This window comes from Scyliorhinus canicula, chromosome 18 (assembly GCF_902713615.1).
Source record: "Scyliorhinus canicula chromosome 18, sScyCan1.1, whole genome shotgun sequence".
Classification (NCBI taxonomy): Eukaryota; Metazoa; Chordata; class Chondrichthyes; order Carcharhiniformes; family Scyliorhinidae; genus Scyliorhinus; species Scyliorhinus canicula.
In genome coordinates this window covers 9,753,664-9,772,612 of record NC_052163.1, presented here as the reverse complement: position 1 = coordinate 9,772,612, position 18,949 = coordinate 9,753,664, and the positions used below count along the sequence as shown (strand labels likewise).

The 18,949-nt window shown below is 45.2% G+C and overlaps 1 protein-coding gene and 1 long non-coding RNA gene across 6 annotated transcripts in view; one reads left to right on the top strand and one right to left on the bottom strand.

Moving 5' to 3' along the window:
* The window catches only part of pitpnc1a (phosphatidylinositol transfer protein cytoplasmic 1a), a 384,643-nt gene that overhangs the window by 153,633 nt on the left and 212,061 nt on the right, over window positions 1-18,949 (bottom strand). For all 5 annotated transcript variants that reach the window (XM_038776790.1, XM_038776787.1, XM_038776789.1 and 2 more), the window contains one exon: window positions 11,903-11,991. In XM_038776790.1, coding sequence (XP_038632718.1) covers window positions 11,903-11,991 — 89 coding nt within the window. The remainder of the gene's footprint in view (window positions 1-11,902; window positions 11,992-18,949) is intronic.
* On the top strand, window positions 1,475-18,115 carry LOC119953019. Its single transcript, XR_005457938.1, has 3 exons — window positions 1,475-1,803; window positions 16,068-16,174; window positions 17,791-18,115. It is a non-coding gene; the product is annotated as an uncharacterized LOC119953019 (long non-coding RNA).

Genomic DNA, 18,949 nt, shown 5'->3' with positions numbered 1-18,949 from the left:
GCTTTAAAAGCCAGCTCTTTAACCCTGTGCTAAACCAGCCCCTGGCCGCTAAACCGGACCCTGACAACTTATAATTTGGGATTTATTTGGGACGAAAAATGGGACTTAGAATTTAACAAGAGTGGAGGAGTCGAAAGTGGCGATTCCAAACCTTAGTTAAAATATCCAGTTATCTCGCTGACTCTTGCACGCAACAATAACAGTCATTATGAGATGTATCATACATCAGCTGACATCATAATGTTGTAAAATGTCATTCTTGGGGCAGTACGGTTGCACAGTGATTAGCACTGCTGCCTCACAGCGCCAGGGACCCAGGCTCAATTAAGGCCTTGGGTGACTATATGGAGTTTGCACGCTCTCCCCACATCTGTGTACGTTTCCTCCCACAGTCCAAAAAAGTGCAGGTTTTTTTTTTTTTTATTTTTTTTTTTGTTTTTTTTTATTTATTTATTTATTTTTTTTTTTATTTTTTTTTTAAAATTTTTTTAGAGTACCCAATTATTTCTTCCAATTAAGGGGCAATTTAGTGTGGCCAATTCACCTAACCTGCACATCTTTAGGGTTGTGGGGGCGAAACCCACGCAGACACGGGGAGAATGTGCAAACTCCACACGGACAGTGACCCAGGGCCGGGATTCGAACCCGGGTCCTCAGCGCCGTAGGCAGCAATGCTAACCACTGTGCCACCGTGCTGCCCCAAAGAAGTGCAGGTTAGGTGGATTGGCCATTCTAAATTGCCCCTTAGTGTCTATATGGAGTTTGTACACTCTCCCTATGTCTGTGTAGGTTTCCTCCTACAGGCCTGTGGTGAAACCCCAATGTTTGTAAACATTGACCACATCAAAGAGGCTGATTTGCGGTGTGGGGTTGGGGTGGGTGGGGGGGAGGGGGCCACCCACCTCGCTATCGGGCTGCCGCTCAAGATGGTGGCTCGATAGCGGGATTCCCTAGGAATCCCTCGTATTCCACGGCATGCATAAATTTGCATGGCGAGGCAGCACTGTGACACAGTGGTTAGCATTGCTGCCTCATGGCGCGTTTAAGTGGGGTTATGAGGTTCCAGGGAAAGGGTGGGGTAGCGGGCGGAGGTAGGGTGCTCTTTCTGAGGGTCGGTGCAGAATCAATGGGCCAAATGGCCTTCTTTTCCACTGTAAGAATTCTATGGTTCCATGGTTCTACTAGTTAGCCGCCGGATTTGGCTTGTGAAGCTGAATGTTATTTGATGCCACTTTCTGAGGGTCATATTCAGTATATTTTATGGTTGTTCCTCCCCACACACTTGGCTGACAGAGTCTCATGTAGTGTTGTGATATAATAACACGTTGTTTTGTTTTCTATGTATACAGTAGTATCCATGGCAGCAACTGTTCTATCTCTCTCATTTGTATGGTAACCTAGCGACATATTTGCATCCCAATGTGCTTTCAAAAACACAGCAAAATATTTTGCATTTGAAAGACCAATGTAAAATGAAGCATTACGGAATTTTAGAACACTCAAAGCTGGCATAGCACTGTTTGCTGACTGTTCCAGGCCCTGTTTAAAATAGCTGGGGCAGGGTTCTCCGTTGGCCTGTGCCGGAATCGGGAAAGGCGTTTGGGTGGAGAATCACACATGAAACAAAAATCATGGCCGGCGCAGACACCCGACAGACTGCCATGCTCCGATGCTCGACAGCGGAGCCAATGCGTTTTACTCCACACGTACTGTAAATGCCATTGGCTTGTCATTAGTGGGCCTGACTCGGTATTCTCCGTGACCTCTGCGATGCTCCGCCTCCACCGAGAGGAATTACCGATGGTGAGTTTCACTTGTGGTTTTAAAAATCAAGAAACAGGCGCCGTGGACGATGAGGGAGAGAGAGGAGATAGGATATGCCGAGGCAAGACAGTGGGCTGCCGGTCCTGCCACTGGCAGGGCTGGCAGCGGGGGTGGAAGGGGGGTGCCTGCCAGGACCGGGAGGCAGCGGAGGTTGAAGGGGGGGAACCAGAGGATGGCCTGTGGGGTCAGGGTTGTCATGCATCTCATGTATATCATGAGATGCAGACAGGCAGTGATTGACACACTGGATAACCAATGAACACACACGACACAGAACAACCAATCACCAGACAGGACACCACCACTATACAGCCCACAGGGCATTAAGGCTCTCCCACTCTCACAGGACACGGCCAGGGAGATAGTCGCAATGCACAGGCCAATTAACATCATCACCATGTGATAGAGAGATAGTCTGGTCAAGCCAGTAGGAGGTTATCAGTTAGGTTAACAGACTGTCAACCCACAGCAGATTATGTACAGCAATCAACAGGTTCAATAAAACAGTGTTGTACCGTCTCCTGTGTCGGAAGCCTGTTTCTCGTTTTACTGCATCCAGTTGCAGTCGATGTTAGACCAACACAGATAACACATCATGGTACCAGAGAGCTATTAACTCTAACGAACCTACCTCGAGTGAATCTGCAATGACCAGCATGCAGCCATCCAGCGGCATGGAAAAGATCCAACCTCCTCTGCAACTCCGGATCTCCGTCAACCTCAGCGCCAATTGGAAAGTCTTCAAACAGAAGTTCCTCCTGTATATCGAGGCCTCCGACCTCGAGGCAGCATCGGATTCCCAAAAGATCACGCTGCTCCTGTCGACTGCGGGGGACCACGCCATCCACATCTATAACTCGCTCACGTTTGCCGATGGCGACAAGACGACGTTCAAGATGGTTCTGCTGAAATTCGACAATCACTGCGAAATTAAGGTGAATGAGAGCTTTGAACGGTACATCTTCCAACAGAGACTTCAGGGGAAGGATCAACCTTTTCAGCCCTTCTTGACACATCTCCGCATCCTAGCGCAGTCATGTAATTATGACTCGACGGCTGATTCCATGATCTGGGATCAGATCGTTTTCGGGGTCCAGTCCGACTCCCTGCGGGAGCAGCTTCTCAAAATCAAACAGTTGACCCTCTCTATCGCCATCGAAACGTGCGTTGTCCATGAGCATGCCAGGAATCGTTACTCCCGTATCAGGGTGGCAGAACATGCAAAACTAATCTCCCATGAGGCAGAAAGGGTGCAGGCCATAGCAAAAATGCAAGGCCTGAGCATCAAGGAAAGTGGCCGTTTCGCGCGCTTTTCCCTAGTCCCTACGCAGCGCGCCACGACCGGGTGGACGACGAGGCCGAAGACCCTGATGCGCATGTGCAAAAGGCAGCCGACCGCACTGCGCATGCGCGATGGCGCACGGAACGCGCTGATGTCAGCGTCATGACGTGTCCAAATTGTGGCTCCGCCCATTGAAAGCGGCAATGTCCAGCCAGATGTCCACAGTGTGGAAAGCCTGGGCATTACGCGACCTTATGCAGGTCCGCTCCACCAAACAACAACCAGCTATCCCAGCTGCAGCGCAGACGTGTCCGCTGTGTCCAACAAGGCATGCAGAATTCTGATCCCGACAACCCTTCCTGTGGATCGCCCCAGCTGCGGTGCTCATCGGCCTCCTCGGCAGGCGAGTGGCCTCGGACGGCGCCTAGTGATGCAATGAGGCAAGACATAGGATGCATCAGCTGGAGAGGAAAACTGCAGGGGATGGACACAATGGAAATGTGGAGCATGTTCAAGGAACAGCTACTGCGTGTCCTTGATAAGTATGTACCTGTTAGGCAGGGAGGAAGTGGTCGAGCGAGGGAACCATGGGTTACTAAAGCAGTTGAAATACTTGTCAAGAGGAAGAAGGAGGCTTATGTGAAGATGAGACGTGATGGTTCAGTTGGGTCGCTTGAGAGTTACAAGTTAGCTAGGAAGGCTCTAAAGAGAGAGCTAAGAAGAGCCAAGCAAGGACGTGAGAAGTCTTTGGCAGGTAGGATCAAGGATAACCCTAAAGCTTCCTATAGGTATGTCAGGAATAAAAGAATGACTAAGGTAAGAGTAGGGCCAGTGAAGGACAGTAGTGGGAAGTTGTGCGTGGAGTCTGAGGAGATAGGAGAGGTGCTAAATGAGTATTTTTCGTCTGTATTCACACAGGAAAAAGACAAAGTTGTTGAGGAGAATATTGAGATACAGGCTACTAGACTAGAAGGGCTTGAGGTTCATAAGGAGGAGGTGTTAGCCATTCTGGAAAGTGTGAAAATAGGTAAGTCCCCTGGGCCTGGGAAGCTAGGGAGGAGATTGCTGAGCCTTTGGCTTTGATCTATAAGTCATCTTTGTCTACAGGAATAGTGCCAGAGGACTGGAGGATAGCAAATGTTGTCCCCTTGTACAAGAAGGGGAGTAGAGATAACCCCGGTAACTATAGACCAGTGAGCCTTACTGCTGTTGTGGGAAAAGTCTTGGAAAGGTTTATAAGAGATAGGATGTATAATCATCTGGAAAGGAATAATTTGATTTGAGATAGTCAACATGGTTTTGTGAAGGGTAGGTCGTGCCTCACAAACCTCATTGAGTTCTTCGAGAAGGTGACCAAACAGGTGGATGAGGGTAAAGCAGTTGATGTGGTGTATATGGATTTCAGTAAAGCGTTTGATAAGGTTCCCCACGGAAGGCTATTGCAGAAAATACAGAGGCATGGGATTCAGGGTGATTTAGCAGTTTGGATCAGAAATTGGCTAGCTGATAGAAGACAAAGGGTGGTGGTTGATGGGAAATGGTCTGTCTGGTGTCCAGTTACTAGTGGTGTGCCACAAGGATCTGTTTTGGGGCCGCTGCTGTTTGTCATTTTTATAAATGACCTGGAGGAGGGCGTAGAAAGGTGGGCGAGTAAATTTGCAGATGACACTAAAGTCGGTGGAGTTGTGGACAGTGTGGAAGGATGTTACAAGTTACAGAGTGACATAGATAAGCTGCAGAGCTTGGCTGACAGGTGGCAAATGGAGGTTAATGGAGAAAAGTGTGAGGTGATTCATTTTGGAAGGAATAACAGGAAGACAGAGTACTGGCCTAATGGTAAGATTCTTGGTAGTGTGGACGAGCAGAGAGATCTCGGTGTCCATGTCCATAGATCCCTGAAAGTTGCCACCCAGGTTGAGAGGGTTGTTAAGAAGGCGTACGGTGTGTTAGCTTTTATTGGTAGAGGGATTGAGTTTCGGAGCCATGAGGTCATGTTGCAGTTGTACAAAACTCTGGTGCGGCCGCATTTGGAGTATTAGATAGGGTGGACATTGAGAGCCTTTTTCCTCGGATAGTGATGTCCAGCACGAGGGGACATAGCTTTAAATTGAGGGGAGATAGATATAGGACAGATGTCAGAGGTAGATTCTTTACTCAGAGAGTAGTACGGGCGTGGAATGCCCTGCCTGCAACAGTAGTGGACTCGCCAACACTAAATGCGTTCAAAAGTCATTGGATAGGCATATGGACGACAAGGGAATAGTGTAGAGGGACTTTAGAGGGGTTTCACAGGACAGCGCAACATCGAGGGCCCAAGGGCCTGTACTGCGCTGTAATGTTCTATGTTCTATGTTAACCAGTCTCGCATCCAATTTAAATTGGACACTGGGTGCATCTGCAAACCTCATATCACAGTCGGACCTCGACAGCATCCGAGACCAACCTAGCATTCTTCCACCTGCCTGCCAGCTCCTTGACTGCAATGACAATGCCATAGCTGCCAGTGGATCGTGTCAGCTAGGTGAATCTCACAAGGTAATCAAAGTGACGTTACGATTTGAGATCGTCCGGCCTAACAAGGCATCCATGCTCGGTGCTCGCGCATGCAAACTCCTAAATCTGGTCCAGCGCATCCATGCCATGTCCTCGACACCGGCGACTGCCTCACCCAATGTAAATCTCCAGGTTGCAATAGACGACATTCTCACGCAACACCACAACGTGTTTGATGGAATGGGAGTGCTCCCATATCGTTACAAGATATTGCTCAAACCGAATGCCATCCCAGTCATCCATGCACTGCACCGGGTGTCGACCCCTCTCACGGATCATCTGAAAACGCAGCTACGAGAGCTCCAAGACCAGGGTATCATCTCAAAGGTCACGGAACCAACAGACTGGGTCAGCTCCATGGTCTGCGTCAAGAAGCCCTCTGGTGAACTCCGCATTTGCATTGATCCCAAAGACCTGAATCGCAACATCATGCACGAGCACTACCCGATCCCAAAGTGTGAAGAGTTAACCTGTGAGATGGCTCATGCCAAATTCTTTATCAAGCTGGACGCCTCCCGTGGGTTTTGGCAGATAAAGCTGGATGAGTCCAGTCGGAAGCTGTGCACGTTTAACACTCCGTTCGGCAGGTATTGCTACAACCGCATGCCTTTTGGTATCATATCAGCTTCCAAATATTTCAGTGCATAATGGAGCACATGATGGAGGGCATCGAGGGGGTGCGAGTCTATGTGAACGACGTGATCAACTGGTCCACGACGCCCGAGGATCACATCGTTCGCCTCAAACAGGTTTTCCAGAGGATACATGAAAACGGCCTCCAGCTCAACAGGGCCAAATGCTCATTTGGTAGGTCCGCTATCAGGTTTCTGGGTGACCACATTTCACAGCAGGGTGTGCAACCTGAAGCTGACAAGCTGCTGGCAATCAATGCCATGAAGACCTCAGAGTTATACAAATACACAAAGAAACTGCCAAAGATCCCCTACTGCAGCGCGTGATGAAGCACCTCGCCCATGGCTGGCAGAAGGGACAATGTCCCCAGTTCTTCAACTTTAAGGATGAGCTGACGGTTGTGGAGGGAATCCTTCTGAAACTCGACAGGATCGTTATTCCTCAGAGCATGCAGGCTATGGTGCTGGGTCAACTCCATGAGGGTCACCTTGGAGTCGAGAAATGCCGCCGCAGAGCTCGGCAGGCGGTTTATTGGCCGGGTACCAGGACATTGCCAACACGGTCCTCAACTGCCCCACCTATCAGAGGTTTCAACCGGCTCAACCCAAGGAAACACTGCAACAGCACGAGATTGTGACCTCTCCGTGGTCCAAAGTAGGTGGAGACCTTTTCCACGCCAAGGGGCGTGACTACGTACTCCTGGTCGACTACTTCTCCAGTTACTCAGAAGTGGTGAAACTGTCCGACCTCACGTCGAAGGCGGTCATCAACGCCTGAAAAGAAATGTTCGCCAGGCACGGGATACCGCTCACGGTAATGAGCGACAACGGCCCATGCTTTTACAGCCAGGAATGGTCTGATTTTGCACAGTCCTACAACTTACGTCACATTACCTCCAGTCCCCACTACCCGCAATCAAACGGGAAGGCCGAGAAAGGGGTCCATATTGTCAAGCGGTTGCTGTGCTAAGCTGCAGACTCAGGCTCCGACTTGAACCTGGCAATGCTAGCATACAGGGAAACCCCACTGTCCACTGGGTTGTCTCCAGCGCAGATGCTCATGAATCGCACTCTGTGGACCACAGTTCCAGCCATCCATGTTCCAGACCTTGACCACCTCACTGTTTTCCAGAAATGCAGCAGTCCCGGGCCCAACAGAAGGCCACATATGATGCTCATGCTACGGATCTACCCGAGCTGGCTCCAGCCAATCATGTTCGCGTCCAGTTGCCTGAGGGCGGCTGGTCAGCCACAGCTGTTGTTGTCAAACAAGTTGTCAAACATGGCTGATGGCTCCCTGCTATGGCGCAACAGACGGGCATTGCGAAGAGTTCCATGCCCACCACCTGACCGCAGTGCTCCGCCGGCCATCATACTTCCTCCAGACGTACCCTGCCACGAGGCCACCGATCTGCCAGCGATCCTGCAGGCCCACGCAACCACCGCGATGGCAGCGATCCCACCTATCCACGTGCAGGCGGCTCCTGATCCACCTCTGCGGCAATCGACAATAATTTGTCGCCCATCACAAAGAATGAATCTGTAGACTGAACTTTTGTAAATTTTGTGACTGAATTCATCGATTTAACCTTTGTAAATATTGCTTTGTTTGCCATGTATCTGCACTATTGACACCTTCCCATGTGTATACATTTGTTCAAGCACCGTTTGTATATAGTCAGGCATATATACGTATACACACCTCAGTATTTATTTAACTAAACAAAAGGGGGGGAGATGTCATAATATCCACTCATGTATATAATGAGATGCAGACAGGCAGTGATTGACACATAGGATGACCAGTAAGCATACAACACAGCATACTACCACTATAAAGCATACTACACTATAAAGCCAGAGGGCACGAGGTGTCCCGCTCTCTCGGGAACAGCTACTGAGACAGTCAGAGTCCACGAGCTAGCAAGTGCAAACACCATGCGGTAGCTAGTAAGTGTGGTCAGGCTACTACAAGGTCACCAGTCAGTTCAGTATAGTGTCGACAGCTGAATACGTATAGCAGTTCTATGGTTGAATAAAATAGTGTTGGATCTTCTCCAGTGTTAAACGTCTGTTTCTAACTTCCCTGCATCGAGTGCAGTCCACATCGAACCAACCTGCCTAACACATCACCACCTTTGGTGACAACACCTCATGCAGTTCCTGTGACTGCATCTCCACTCTAGTTGGGACCGCCCTTTCCAGAAGCTTTTGCACATTCTCCCCGTGTCTGCGTCGGTTTCACCCCACAACCTAAAAATGTGCAGGCTGTCGTAATATACACCAGTATAACATGGTGCAGACACACACTGATGGACACACACAGGGGCCAATCAACATGGACAAACACCGCAGCCAATCACCAGTTAGAATACACACACTATAAAGGCAGAGGGCACCACGGTTCCCGCTCATTCTGGGTGCTGCCTCTCAGTGTCACAAGAACTCATCCAGCCCAGCACATACTCACACCATGTGCTGAGAGAATCAACTGGTTCGGACAAGGCTTAGGTCTCTAGTTTAAGTTAGCATAATTTAGACCCACAGTCATCGTGTGTTAGTTAGTTAGAAGTAGTTAATAAAATTGAGTTGAACCTTCATCAGTGTTGGAAGTGTCTGTTCATCTCTTGAGTCTACACTAGCCAACACTTCACAGGCGAGTTGGATTGGCCACACTAAATTGCCCCTTAATTGGAAAAAATAATAATTGGGTACTGCAAATTCATATTTAAAAAAAGAATAAGCTGAATACCAAGGGCATTGCCAGCGGCTGCACAAGAGATCTCAGCATCCCCAGGCTTTACTTTGAGGGGAGAATTCAGAATGTCCAATTGCTAATAAAAAAAAGTTGTGGCATACTCGTTTAGGTTGGTCACTTGAGTTCTTAAACATGGACCAGTCCACTGACTCCAAGCAGTCATGTAGGAGCTCTTCTGTTGCCTCGGACCAGCACTGCACTAGAGCGTTCATAACCTTCTGGGGTAGAGCATTCCTAGGATTCACAACCCTTTGAGCCAAGAAATTTCTCCTAATCCCGGTCCTAAATGATCAGCCCCACACCCTGAGACTGTGCCCCCTTGTTTTAGATTTCCTGACAAATGGAAACAATCTCTCAACATCCACCTTACCAAGTCCCTTCTGAATTTTGTAGGTTGCAATGAGATCGCCTCTCATTTTTCGAAACTCTTGAGAATTTAAGCCCAATTTACTCAACCTCTCATCATACAACAAACCCTTACCAGAAGGACCAATTGAGTGAATCTTTGCTGGACCACATCCAATGCAAATATATCTGTTCTTAAATGTGGAGACCGAACAGCACACAGTACTGTGGTTAGCACTATTGCCTCACAGCGCCAGTGACCTGGGTCCAATTCTGACCCTGGGTAACTATCTGTGGGGTGTCTGCATGTTCTTCCCATGTCTGCGTGGGTTTCCTCCATTTGCTCCGGTTTCCTCCCACAGACCAAAGATGTGCAGGTTAGGTGGGGATAGGGTGGGGGAGTGTGCCTAGGTAAGGTGCTTTTTCAGAGGGTTGATGCAGACTTGATGGACCAAATGGCGCCCTTCTGTACTGTAGGGATTCTATGGATTCTTAATAATTTTGCACATTCCCGAGGCGGCACAGTGGTGCAGTAGTTAGTACTGCTGCCTCACGGGGCCGAGGACCCGGGTTCAGTATGGTACCTAGTCGAATGTCTTTTGTATATCCAGGTACACCACATCTACTGGTTCCCTTTTATCTACCCAACTGCATTGCCAAAAAAATCCTATTAATTATCAAACCAGTATTTCCCTTTAGTAAAACCATGTTGGTTTCTCTAATCATACTATGCTGTTCTAAGTATGTTGTTAAGACTTCCTCAATAATAGATTCCATAATTTTCCCAACAACTGATATTAGGCTAACTGGTCTGCCGTTTACTGTTTACCCTTTCCCTTCTTTCTGAAAAAACAGTGTAACATTTGTCAATTTCCAGTGGGATCGTTCCTGAATCCAAGGAATTTTGGAAAATCATAGCCTGCACATAGATCATCTCTACAGCCATGTCTTTTAGAATCCTACAGTCTTGGCTATCAGACACAATGGATTTTTTATACTTTAGTCTCTTAAATTTATCTCTGCTGGTATTAATTTCCCGAATTTCCTCTTTATAGCCCCTAGATTTATCATCTATTTCTGGAACTTGTGTCTTCCATTGTGAAGACAGACACAAAATATTTATTTAATGTCTTCACCATTTCCTCGTTCCTTATGATAATTTTTCTTCTCCCTGCTTCTAAGGGACCGATATTTACTTTATTTGCTATCTTCTATTGTTATGGGCCAGGGTTTAGAAAACATCAAAGTATATTCTGGAATTCACCTGACCTATAACTGTTTATTGATTTTGGTTACGATGAGCACAAGAGCCTGCCTTTCAGGTGTTATTCAAAAGAGTTCTTAGGTGTTTTTTAAGAAATGTTTAAATTTTTAAAAATAAATTTAGTGTACCTAATTAGTTTTTCCAATTAAGGGGCAATTTAGCATTGCTAATCCATCTACCCTGCACATCTTTGGGTTGTGGGGGCGAAACCCATGCAAACACGGGGAGAATGTGCAAACTCCACACGGACAGTGACCCAAAGCCGTGATCGAACCTGGGACCTCGGCGCCGTGAGGCAGCAATGCGTCACTGTGCTTCCCTCTTAGGTGCTTTTAATTAAAAAACAAGCTTTATTCTAATAATTTAGATAACATCTGTATGAACACACACAGTAAGAATTATTATCAACTACAAACATAAAGCCCCCACACAGTGACAGTAATCTATGTATACCCTTTAATGAATTTCCCCTTTAACTGTTCCAATTCAATAACAAAACCATAAAGCACAAACCTCTTTGTACCAAAACAGCAGGTAAGTATAATAATTGGGTTTCTTCCTTGGAATAACTCTTTAAAAGTGAAATAGAGAGACAGGCCAAAATACTTCTGTCTGAGTCAACAGTAGCCAAATGTGAAAACAAAAGTAAAAACTCACAGAGCCACAAACCAGCTCCAATACTCAAAGCGAAAGTAAAAACTCACAGAGCCACAGCCCAGCTCCACCCACACAATAACATCACTGAAGCCATGTGATAAGACAAAAATATTTCTTAAAGAGAATGTGTAATATAGGTATTTAAAATTAATTTCTGTTGATGTCAAGTAAATAACCTCACTTTTTAAGGAAAAATTATCTGCTGTGTGCATTGTAAATATCATAGAACCATAGAATTCCTACAGTGCAGAATGAGGCCATTCGGCCCATTGAGTCTGCACCGACCCTCTGAAAGAGCACCCTACCTAGGCTCTTTCCCCTGCCCTATCATCATAACCCCACCTAACTTGTACATCCCTGGACACTAAGAGCAATTTAGCATGGCCAATCCCCCTAACCATACACTTCTTTGGACTGTGGAAGGAAACCGGAGCACCCAGAGGAAACCCACACAGACACGGGGAGAAGGTGCAAATTCCACAGTCACCTAAGGTCGGAATTGAACCTGGATCCCTGGCGTGTGAAACAGCAATTCTAACTACTGTGTCATTGTGCCGCCCATATCAACCAATTATGCTAAGTCTTACCTGTGATGGTGTATGGATAATAATTCCAAGCTTTTTCAGTGACGTAGAAGATCCTTGGGACCACTGCCCTAGCCCAGCTAGGAAGTTTGCTGCAAATAAAGCAAGAATAGCGAGAAAAATAAATATGAATGTAATTTATTTCAAAGACACTAAAATCAAAAAATCTAACTAACAAGTGTTGAGAAACATTTGAAGTGGATAAACGTTGTGCAATTATTGCAGGCACAACCTGCATAATAAGCTATCTCTCTCTATAGGATCCATTGTTGTCAGTATGCATTTCCTCCTGTTGTATGAACCGTTTAGGCACATTCACACGAAAAGCATTATTGATGCTCAAATTCATCATTGTTCATTATAATGCCCTCACTTGAGGATGCACAATGGGTCAAATTTTAAAAACTTGCAGTACACAAAGAAGCCATTGTTCTTTAGGTGGCTATTTCAAATATATTCAATTAGTCCTAATCCTCTATTATTTCTCCATAGTTCTGCAAATTTTCCTTTAAATTTGAATAACTTCCTTGAGTTAATAAACTTCTAGCTGTTCAAATTTATAATCTGCCACTGTAATTTTATTAACGTAACTCTGCTTCAAGTTATCACGGTGAAATGAATTGTAAGTGGAATTATCACACAACCAACTATAACTTTCAGTACTACAATTCACCTTGCTGTAGCTCATTGTGCACAAACACCAAAGAAAAATGTTTAAAACAGGAATAGGTAAAAATCAATTCATCGAGGAGACTTGGAGATCCTAACTTCTAATTAAGAAATGTGTTCAACAGGAAGATTGATTTCAATTTTCTTGAACAAATATAATCTGAGACGGAACAAAGGAACTTTGATTATTTTTGAAACTCCCACTCTTTCTCACATTGGCCAACCTCTGGAGTGAGAACGCAATGACTATCTGTCTTCAGCATTTCAGATTAGGGAAAAATAGGGTCAGGGTTCAATGAACTGAATTTAAGAAATAAAAAGACAATGGCAAAAATACAAGCAGGGATTGAAAGTTTTCAGTATAAAATCACTGCAATTGTCTTTCATTTCTTTGTTCTCTGAAATTGCTTTGATTTCATGCAACAGAACAAAGTTTATGAATCTGTCAGGAAAATGTTCACTACAGGTATTTACAAAGCAGAGGCTGGGAAGTTCCTTTTTGATTCTTTAGCATAATAATAAATATTATTGACAGCTTATAGTGATAGAAATATGTCAGTTACAGAATTATTAGTCAATTTGGATTGAGGCATTATGTAAACTACCCCAATCTTATCAGCAAGTGGTACTGAGCTCTTTGAAACTGTACTATTCCTGGCTGGGTCAGCACGTAGAGAATGTTCATCACTTAGATTTTACATCAAGCCATTCGCTATGTAGACTTATGACTATTTACCAGGCAAGCTGCTCCCTGTTCTTCAATAATCAAAATAAATCACGGCGCCGAGGACCCAGGTTCGATCCCAGCCCCGAATCACTGTCTGTGTGGAGTTTGCACATTCTCCCAGTGTCTGTCTGGGGCTCACCCCCACAACCCAAAGATCTGCAGGGTAGGTAGATTGGCCACATTAATTGCCCTTCAATTGGAAAAAAAAAGAATTGGGTACTCTAAATTTAGAAAAATGAAAAACAAAAAATCGAAATGAAGAAAGCTACTGCGGTACTGAAAACAGGCTGAGAAGATACACATAGGCCAGGAACAGAAACTGTCTCGTGAGGCCCTGGCTGGCATCAATACTGGCCATCCCACGTCAAGGCATAAATCTGTTATTGCTATATGGACTTTGTGATTACCCACTCCAAAGAACAAGACCATGCTATGAATATGTAACAAACTTCGAGATACAGGTGATCAACTTTGCAGCAGGACGAAGAACGAACAAAAGAAGCCATCAGACTCCATAATGAGCTGATGGCTGGTCAGACAAGGGGTTTCAGAGGACAATGGGTCTTGATTGAATCACCATGGATTAACAGGAGTATCCTGTACTTCCCATTACCCAGTTGGGGTCTAAGTATAAAGAAAGGAACATCAGAACAGCTCCTCAGCAATAACTTGGGAGTCCCCCAGGCATAACTATTGCAAGGAGAAAGGATCCCTGGTTTAGAACCCGGAGAAGACATCCACATTACGTGATCGAAGCCTGCCAGCCTCCTTCACTAAGTGCGGGTGAAACCCAAAGCTCAGCTGTGATTCTGAGTCATATTTTGCTGAGTAAGAGAACAGTGAATAAAATTGCGTTAAAACACAATTTTACAAATTCATCTCACATATAAGGGCACCTGGGTAAAACGTTTGACTAAGTAAACTGGTCTGAGGTTTTACAGTACAACACTGCGCAAGCTGTGGGAAAGGGCGATCAAGGACCGCGTCCTCAAACCTGAGATTAAAGTCATTTTTACTGGGCAGCAGTCAACCCTGCACTCCTATATGCATTGCAGACTCAGACAATCTACCTCAAGACATTGGAGAAATATCACCAATGCTGTCTCTGCAAAATTCTTCAAATTTGTTGGCAGGTTTGGTGGTCTAATGTTAGGATCCTCTTCCAAGCCAACATTCTAAGCATTGAGGTGCTAATCATCTAAAAAAAACAGCCTGCACATCTTTGGGTTGTGGGGGCGAAACTCACACAAACACGGGGAGAATGTGCAAACTCCACACAGACTGTGATCCAGAGCCGGGATCGAACCTGGGATCTCGGTGCCATGAGGCAGCAGGGCTAACCCACTGTGCCACCATGCTGCCCTTGTTGGTGGGCTTTCTTAACTATTGTTGGCATGGGGAGACCAGGACCGGTTGTTGGTAATCTAGACACCTAAAAACCTGACGCTCTCGACCCTTTCTACTTCGTTCTCATTGATGTAGACAGGGGCATGTTCTCCTCTACGCTTCCTGAAGTCGATGGCAATCTCCTTCGTTTTGTTGACATTGAGGGAGAGATTATTGTCGTCGCATCATTTCACCAGATTCTCTATCTGGTGCACGAACAGCGTACCATGGCCATTTCTTCACATATGACAGACTGAGTTTGTGAATGAGCTATCAAGACGTAAGACTGTGTTGTATTGTGATTATGGTAGCTGCATGCATTCCTCCCCCACCTTGGGAAACTCAAATCCACCAGGAACTTTGCCATCTCTCATTCATCCTCCGGCAGCTCTGACCCATACAACCTCTCATAAAAGACCCTGAACCCTCTATTCACCGTATCCGGGGTGGAGACCAGATTGCCCTCCAAATCTCTAACCTGAACAATTTCCCTGGCTGCCTCAATTGGTGAGCCAAGAGATGAAATGAAATGAATGAAAAATGAAAATCGCTTATTGTCACGAGTAGGCTTCAATGAAGTTACTGTGAAAAGCCCCGAGTTGCCACATTCCGGCGCCTGTCCGGGGAGGCTGGTACGGGAATTGAACCGTGCTGCTGGCCTGCTTGGTCTGCTTTAAAAGCCAGCGATTTAGCTCAGTGAGCTAAACCAGCCCCTGGCCTTCTCCCCATATTAATATATTCCCCCTTTCACCCACTTCAATTGCTGCACTGCCCCGTCTGTGGACAGCATGTCATGCTGCATTTGCAGTTTTTTTCCTGCACGCCATTAACTCCTGGGTCAAGTGCCTCGTATATCTACGATCCACCCCTAGAGCCTCATTCATCAGTTTCTACCACTCCCTTGCCTCCTCGTCCACATGTGCCAAACATCATGATCTCTCCCCTGATCACCACCTTCAGTGCCTCCCACAAAGTTGTGAGAGAGAATCCGCCCCTTTATCATTCTGTTCCATATACTCCAGTATGACCCTCGAAATTTTTACACAGAACCCCATGTCCGATAGCAGCCCTACATCTAACCGCCAACCGCTGTGACCTCCAGACCATATCCACCCAATAATCCCACAACAGGCTGGGATTTTCAGGTCCTTCATGCGGTGACGGACCAACTAAAGGTCCAGTGACTTTGAGTGGCAATCCCAGATCAGTTTTTCTGCTTGTTTTCCATTATCTAATTAATTGAATTAGAATAAAGCAGCTCAGAAACAGAATGTTGTCATTCAGCCTGAACTAATTTCTTTAAATCATATGAAATAACTGGTTTATTCTTTTAGTCAAGGGATGCTTTAATTTTGCTGGAGTAAGTCTTTCACTATTGTCGTGCAGGTGCATTGTCATCTGTTCCTTCACACACCCCAGCTTGGTTTGAGGTCGGAATCTATCTGCCGGTCCTTTGCGCCACATAGGTCAACATTGAATTCTCTTACAGAAAGGTGACCAATTTAATTTATTCTCAAAATTCCCAATGATGTAATTACATATTATGAAATACAGGGAGGAGAATTACATAATACAGTGCAGGTTACAATATTGTGCATGATCTGTGATTAAAAATGACAGAAACATTTTTTCAAGTTCTGTTCAATCCAATTCCCCAACCCCACACCGTTCTTAAATTAAGTAATGCATTTGTAAGTTAGGAACATAGGAATTAGGAGCTAAAGTAGGCAATTCAGCCCTTCGAGCCTGCTCTGTCATTCAATCAGATCATGGCTGATCCCTCCCTGATCTCAAATCCACCTCCCCACCTGTTCCCCATATCCCTTTAACCCGTTGTTAAAATCAGAAATATATCTGTCTCAAGTTGTTCTTGAACCAGCCATTAAGAGCTAGATAAGAGTGAAGTGATTCATTTTGTCCTTGGGTCCGCTCTCTTTCCTTCTGGGAAACTGTCCCAGATGACATGGCTAGAATTCCACCATTTCTGGAACTGTCGTGAAAATGTTGTACATTAATATTTCAAGGTATTGGTGCACAAATTTCCAGCTCAACCTCTGCTTTATAAAATTCTCCAATTGAAAGCCGAGAGACTGACAAAGATCATACAAAACTTTACACATTCTTTTTCTATTTATATTATATTTCACCATGCTTATGAAGTAGTAGATGGGTATAAATTATAATAATGATAAACTATATGATTATCTTATCATTTCTATTAGGTTTTATTTTAAAGATATTGGCGCATTGTTCTTTAATACATCAAAATCGTATGATTCAGGCTTTCTAAATAAGTAGACTGAATCACCTGTGAACTGAAACTGAAGCCTGATGTGTGCCATGAATGGATAGGGTGCTAATATATCACACTAAAGATCACATTTTAATATCTACTTCAAATGTTGGTACATATACCATGATCAGACAGTTTCAGTTTGAAAATAAAAATCAGCCTCATTGATTTACCGATAGCCTGCGACATGATACAACCATCTGGTCCACCAAGCCTGTCTCACATCTGAAGTATCAGAATTTGACAGCCTCCACCCACCAGATGTTATGTAATCTCCTTGTTCTAATTGGAAAAGAAAAATAGCAGCTTTCCACAAGACATGTGAGAGGGGTATTAAGCCATTCAACAGGCATAAATGTTGAAAAGCTTACAATGGCTGTGACGAGTGCAATATTCCTGCTAAATAGCTCAAGGTCCTGAACATGAGTGAAATGCAGACAGTGTAGCAGATTTTTGACAGGGAGAACTATGTAAAGGAAACTGTAAGTGTGGCAGGATGTCACAGGAAGAATCAATGCAGTGCCAATGACTCAACGGACCAGGCAAAAGGTGCAGAAAACAGTTACACAAAGAGCATCACAAAGACATACCATGAATCTTGATATAAGTGACTCAGACCATATTGTCACATGAAAAAAGTAGTAGTTAAAGATATGCTCAAAGAAATTATGTACTCAGAAAAGAATGGGCAGATGGAGTAAGTAGGGTTATAGAAGTGAAAATTACAAGACTATGCAATTAAATTATACATGGCCTGATGGATGAGGGGAAATTTTCATTGGCTAATGACGCTCTTTATATCCTTATTGTTTCCAGGCTTAAAGGCAAACATTTGTCTTACTGAAGGTAAAGTTTGGAAGAGGAGGCAGATTCCAAACAGGAGAAGGCTCAATTTTTATATGACTTGTTACTGTCAATCTATTCAAGGATTATATCTGTGGTCTTTGCAGATTGGAGCAGAGGGTAGAATTCATGATACCTATCATAACCATATGGATGATGGACACTTTGCCATATTTTACGTCTGTTACGATAACAGCCAGGCCTCCAGATGTTGGTTACAATCCAGTTAGGGGCTGGTAACATTTTGTTTAAAGTAGATAACCTTTGAAATCCCAGTTACCTAAGAGAATAAAGCTATAAGAATCCACAGCTTCAAACAAACAAAATAAATGTTACTCTCTACAAGTCAACAAAGCGAACGGTAAATACTATATACCAGCCTCCCCAAACAGGCGCCGGAATGTGGCGACTAGGGGCTTTTCACAGTAACTTCATTTGAAGCATACTTGTGACAATAAGTGATTTTCATTTCATTTTTAAATTTCTTAATACCCTAACATCCAGAATTAACATGAGGCAAACATGAATTAACAGGCAGGCTGTAGGAAAACACACCACAAACTTTACATTAAATGGCAGACACGGTCAAGATAGATCCCACCAATTTCTCAGCAACCCACCCAGCCATTAGCAAGTTACAAAAGTTCTTTAAAACTGTGGCCGTGATTCTCTGGCCTCGTTGCACTCTCGCTCAAGTGCAACGAGGCCGGTGACTAGCGGGAGAGGCTGAAAACGAGAAACCGTACCTGGCGCCAAACAGCTTGCGATGCAACCGGCCCGCTCCTGGAGGCGAAGTTTGGATCCGGCCATAGCATGGTGAGAAGCCAATTATCCACTTAAGCCCTATTTCCATACAATTAATGGGAGCCGCCCAATATCCAATGGCCTCCTGCGATTTAGCAGCTTCCCCAGCAAGTGGTCAAGCTGGCATCGATTAGTAATCTTTTTATAAATGTGAACCCGGCGGAAAGCCTTCTCTGGGGAGCCCAGAAGGTGAGTAGCCATCTTTGCTCACGGGCAAAGAGCCTGAGGGTGCTGAGCTTGCTGCCCCAGTACTCAACGGGGGTTGGAGTACCCTCGGCTGGGGTAGGCCACCATGGAAGGAGGGCCGCTGGGGGGGAGGGGGAACAAC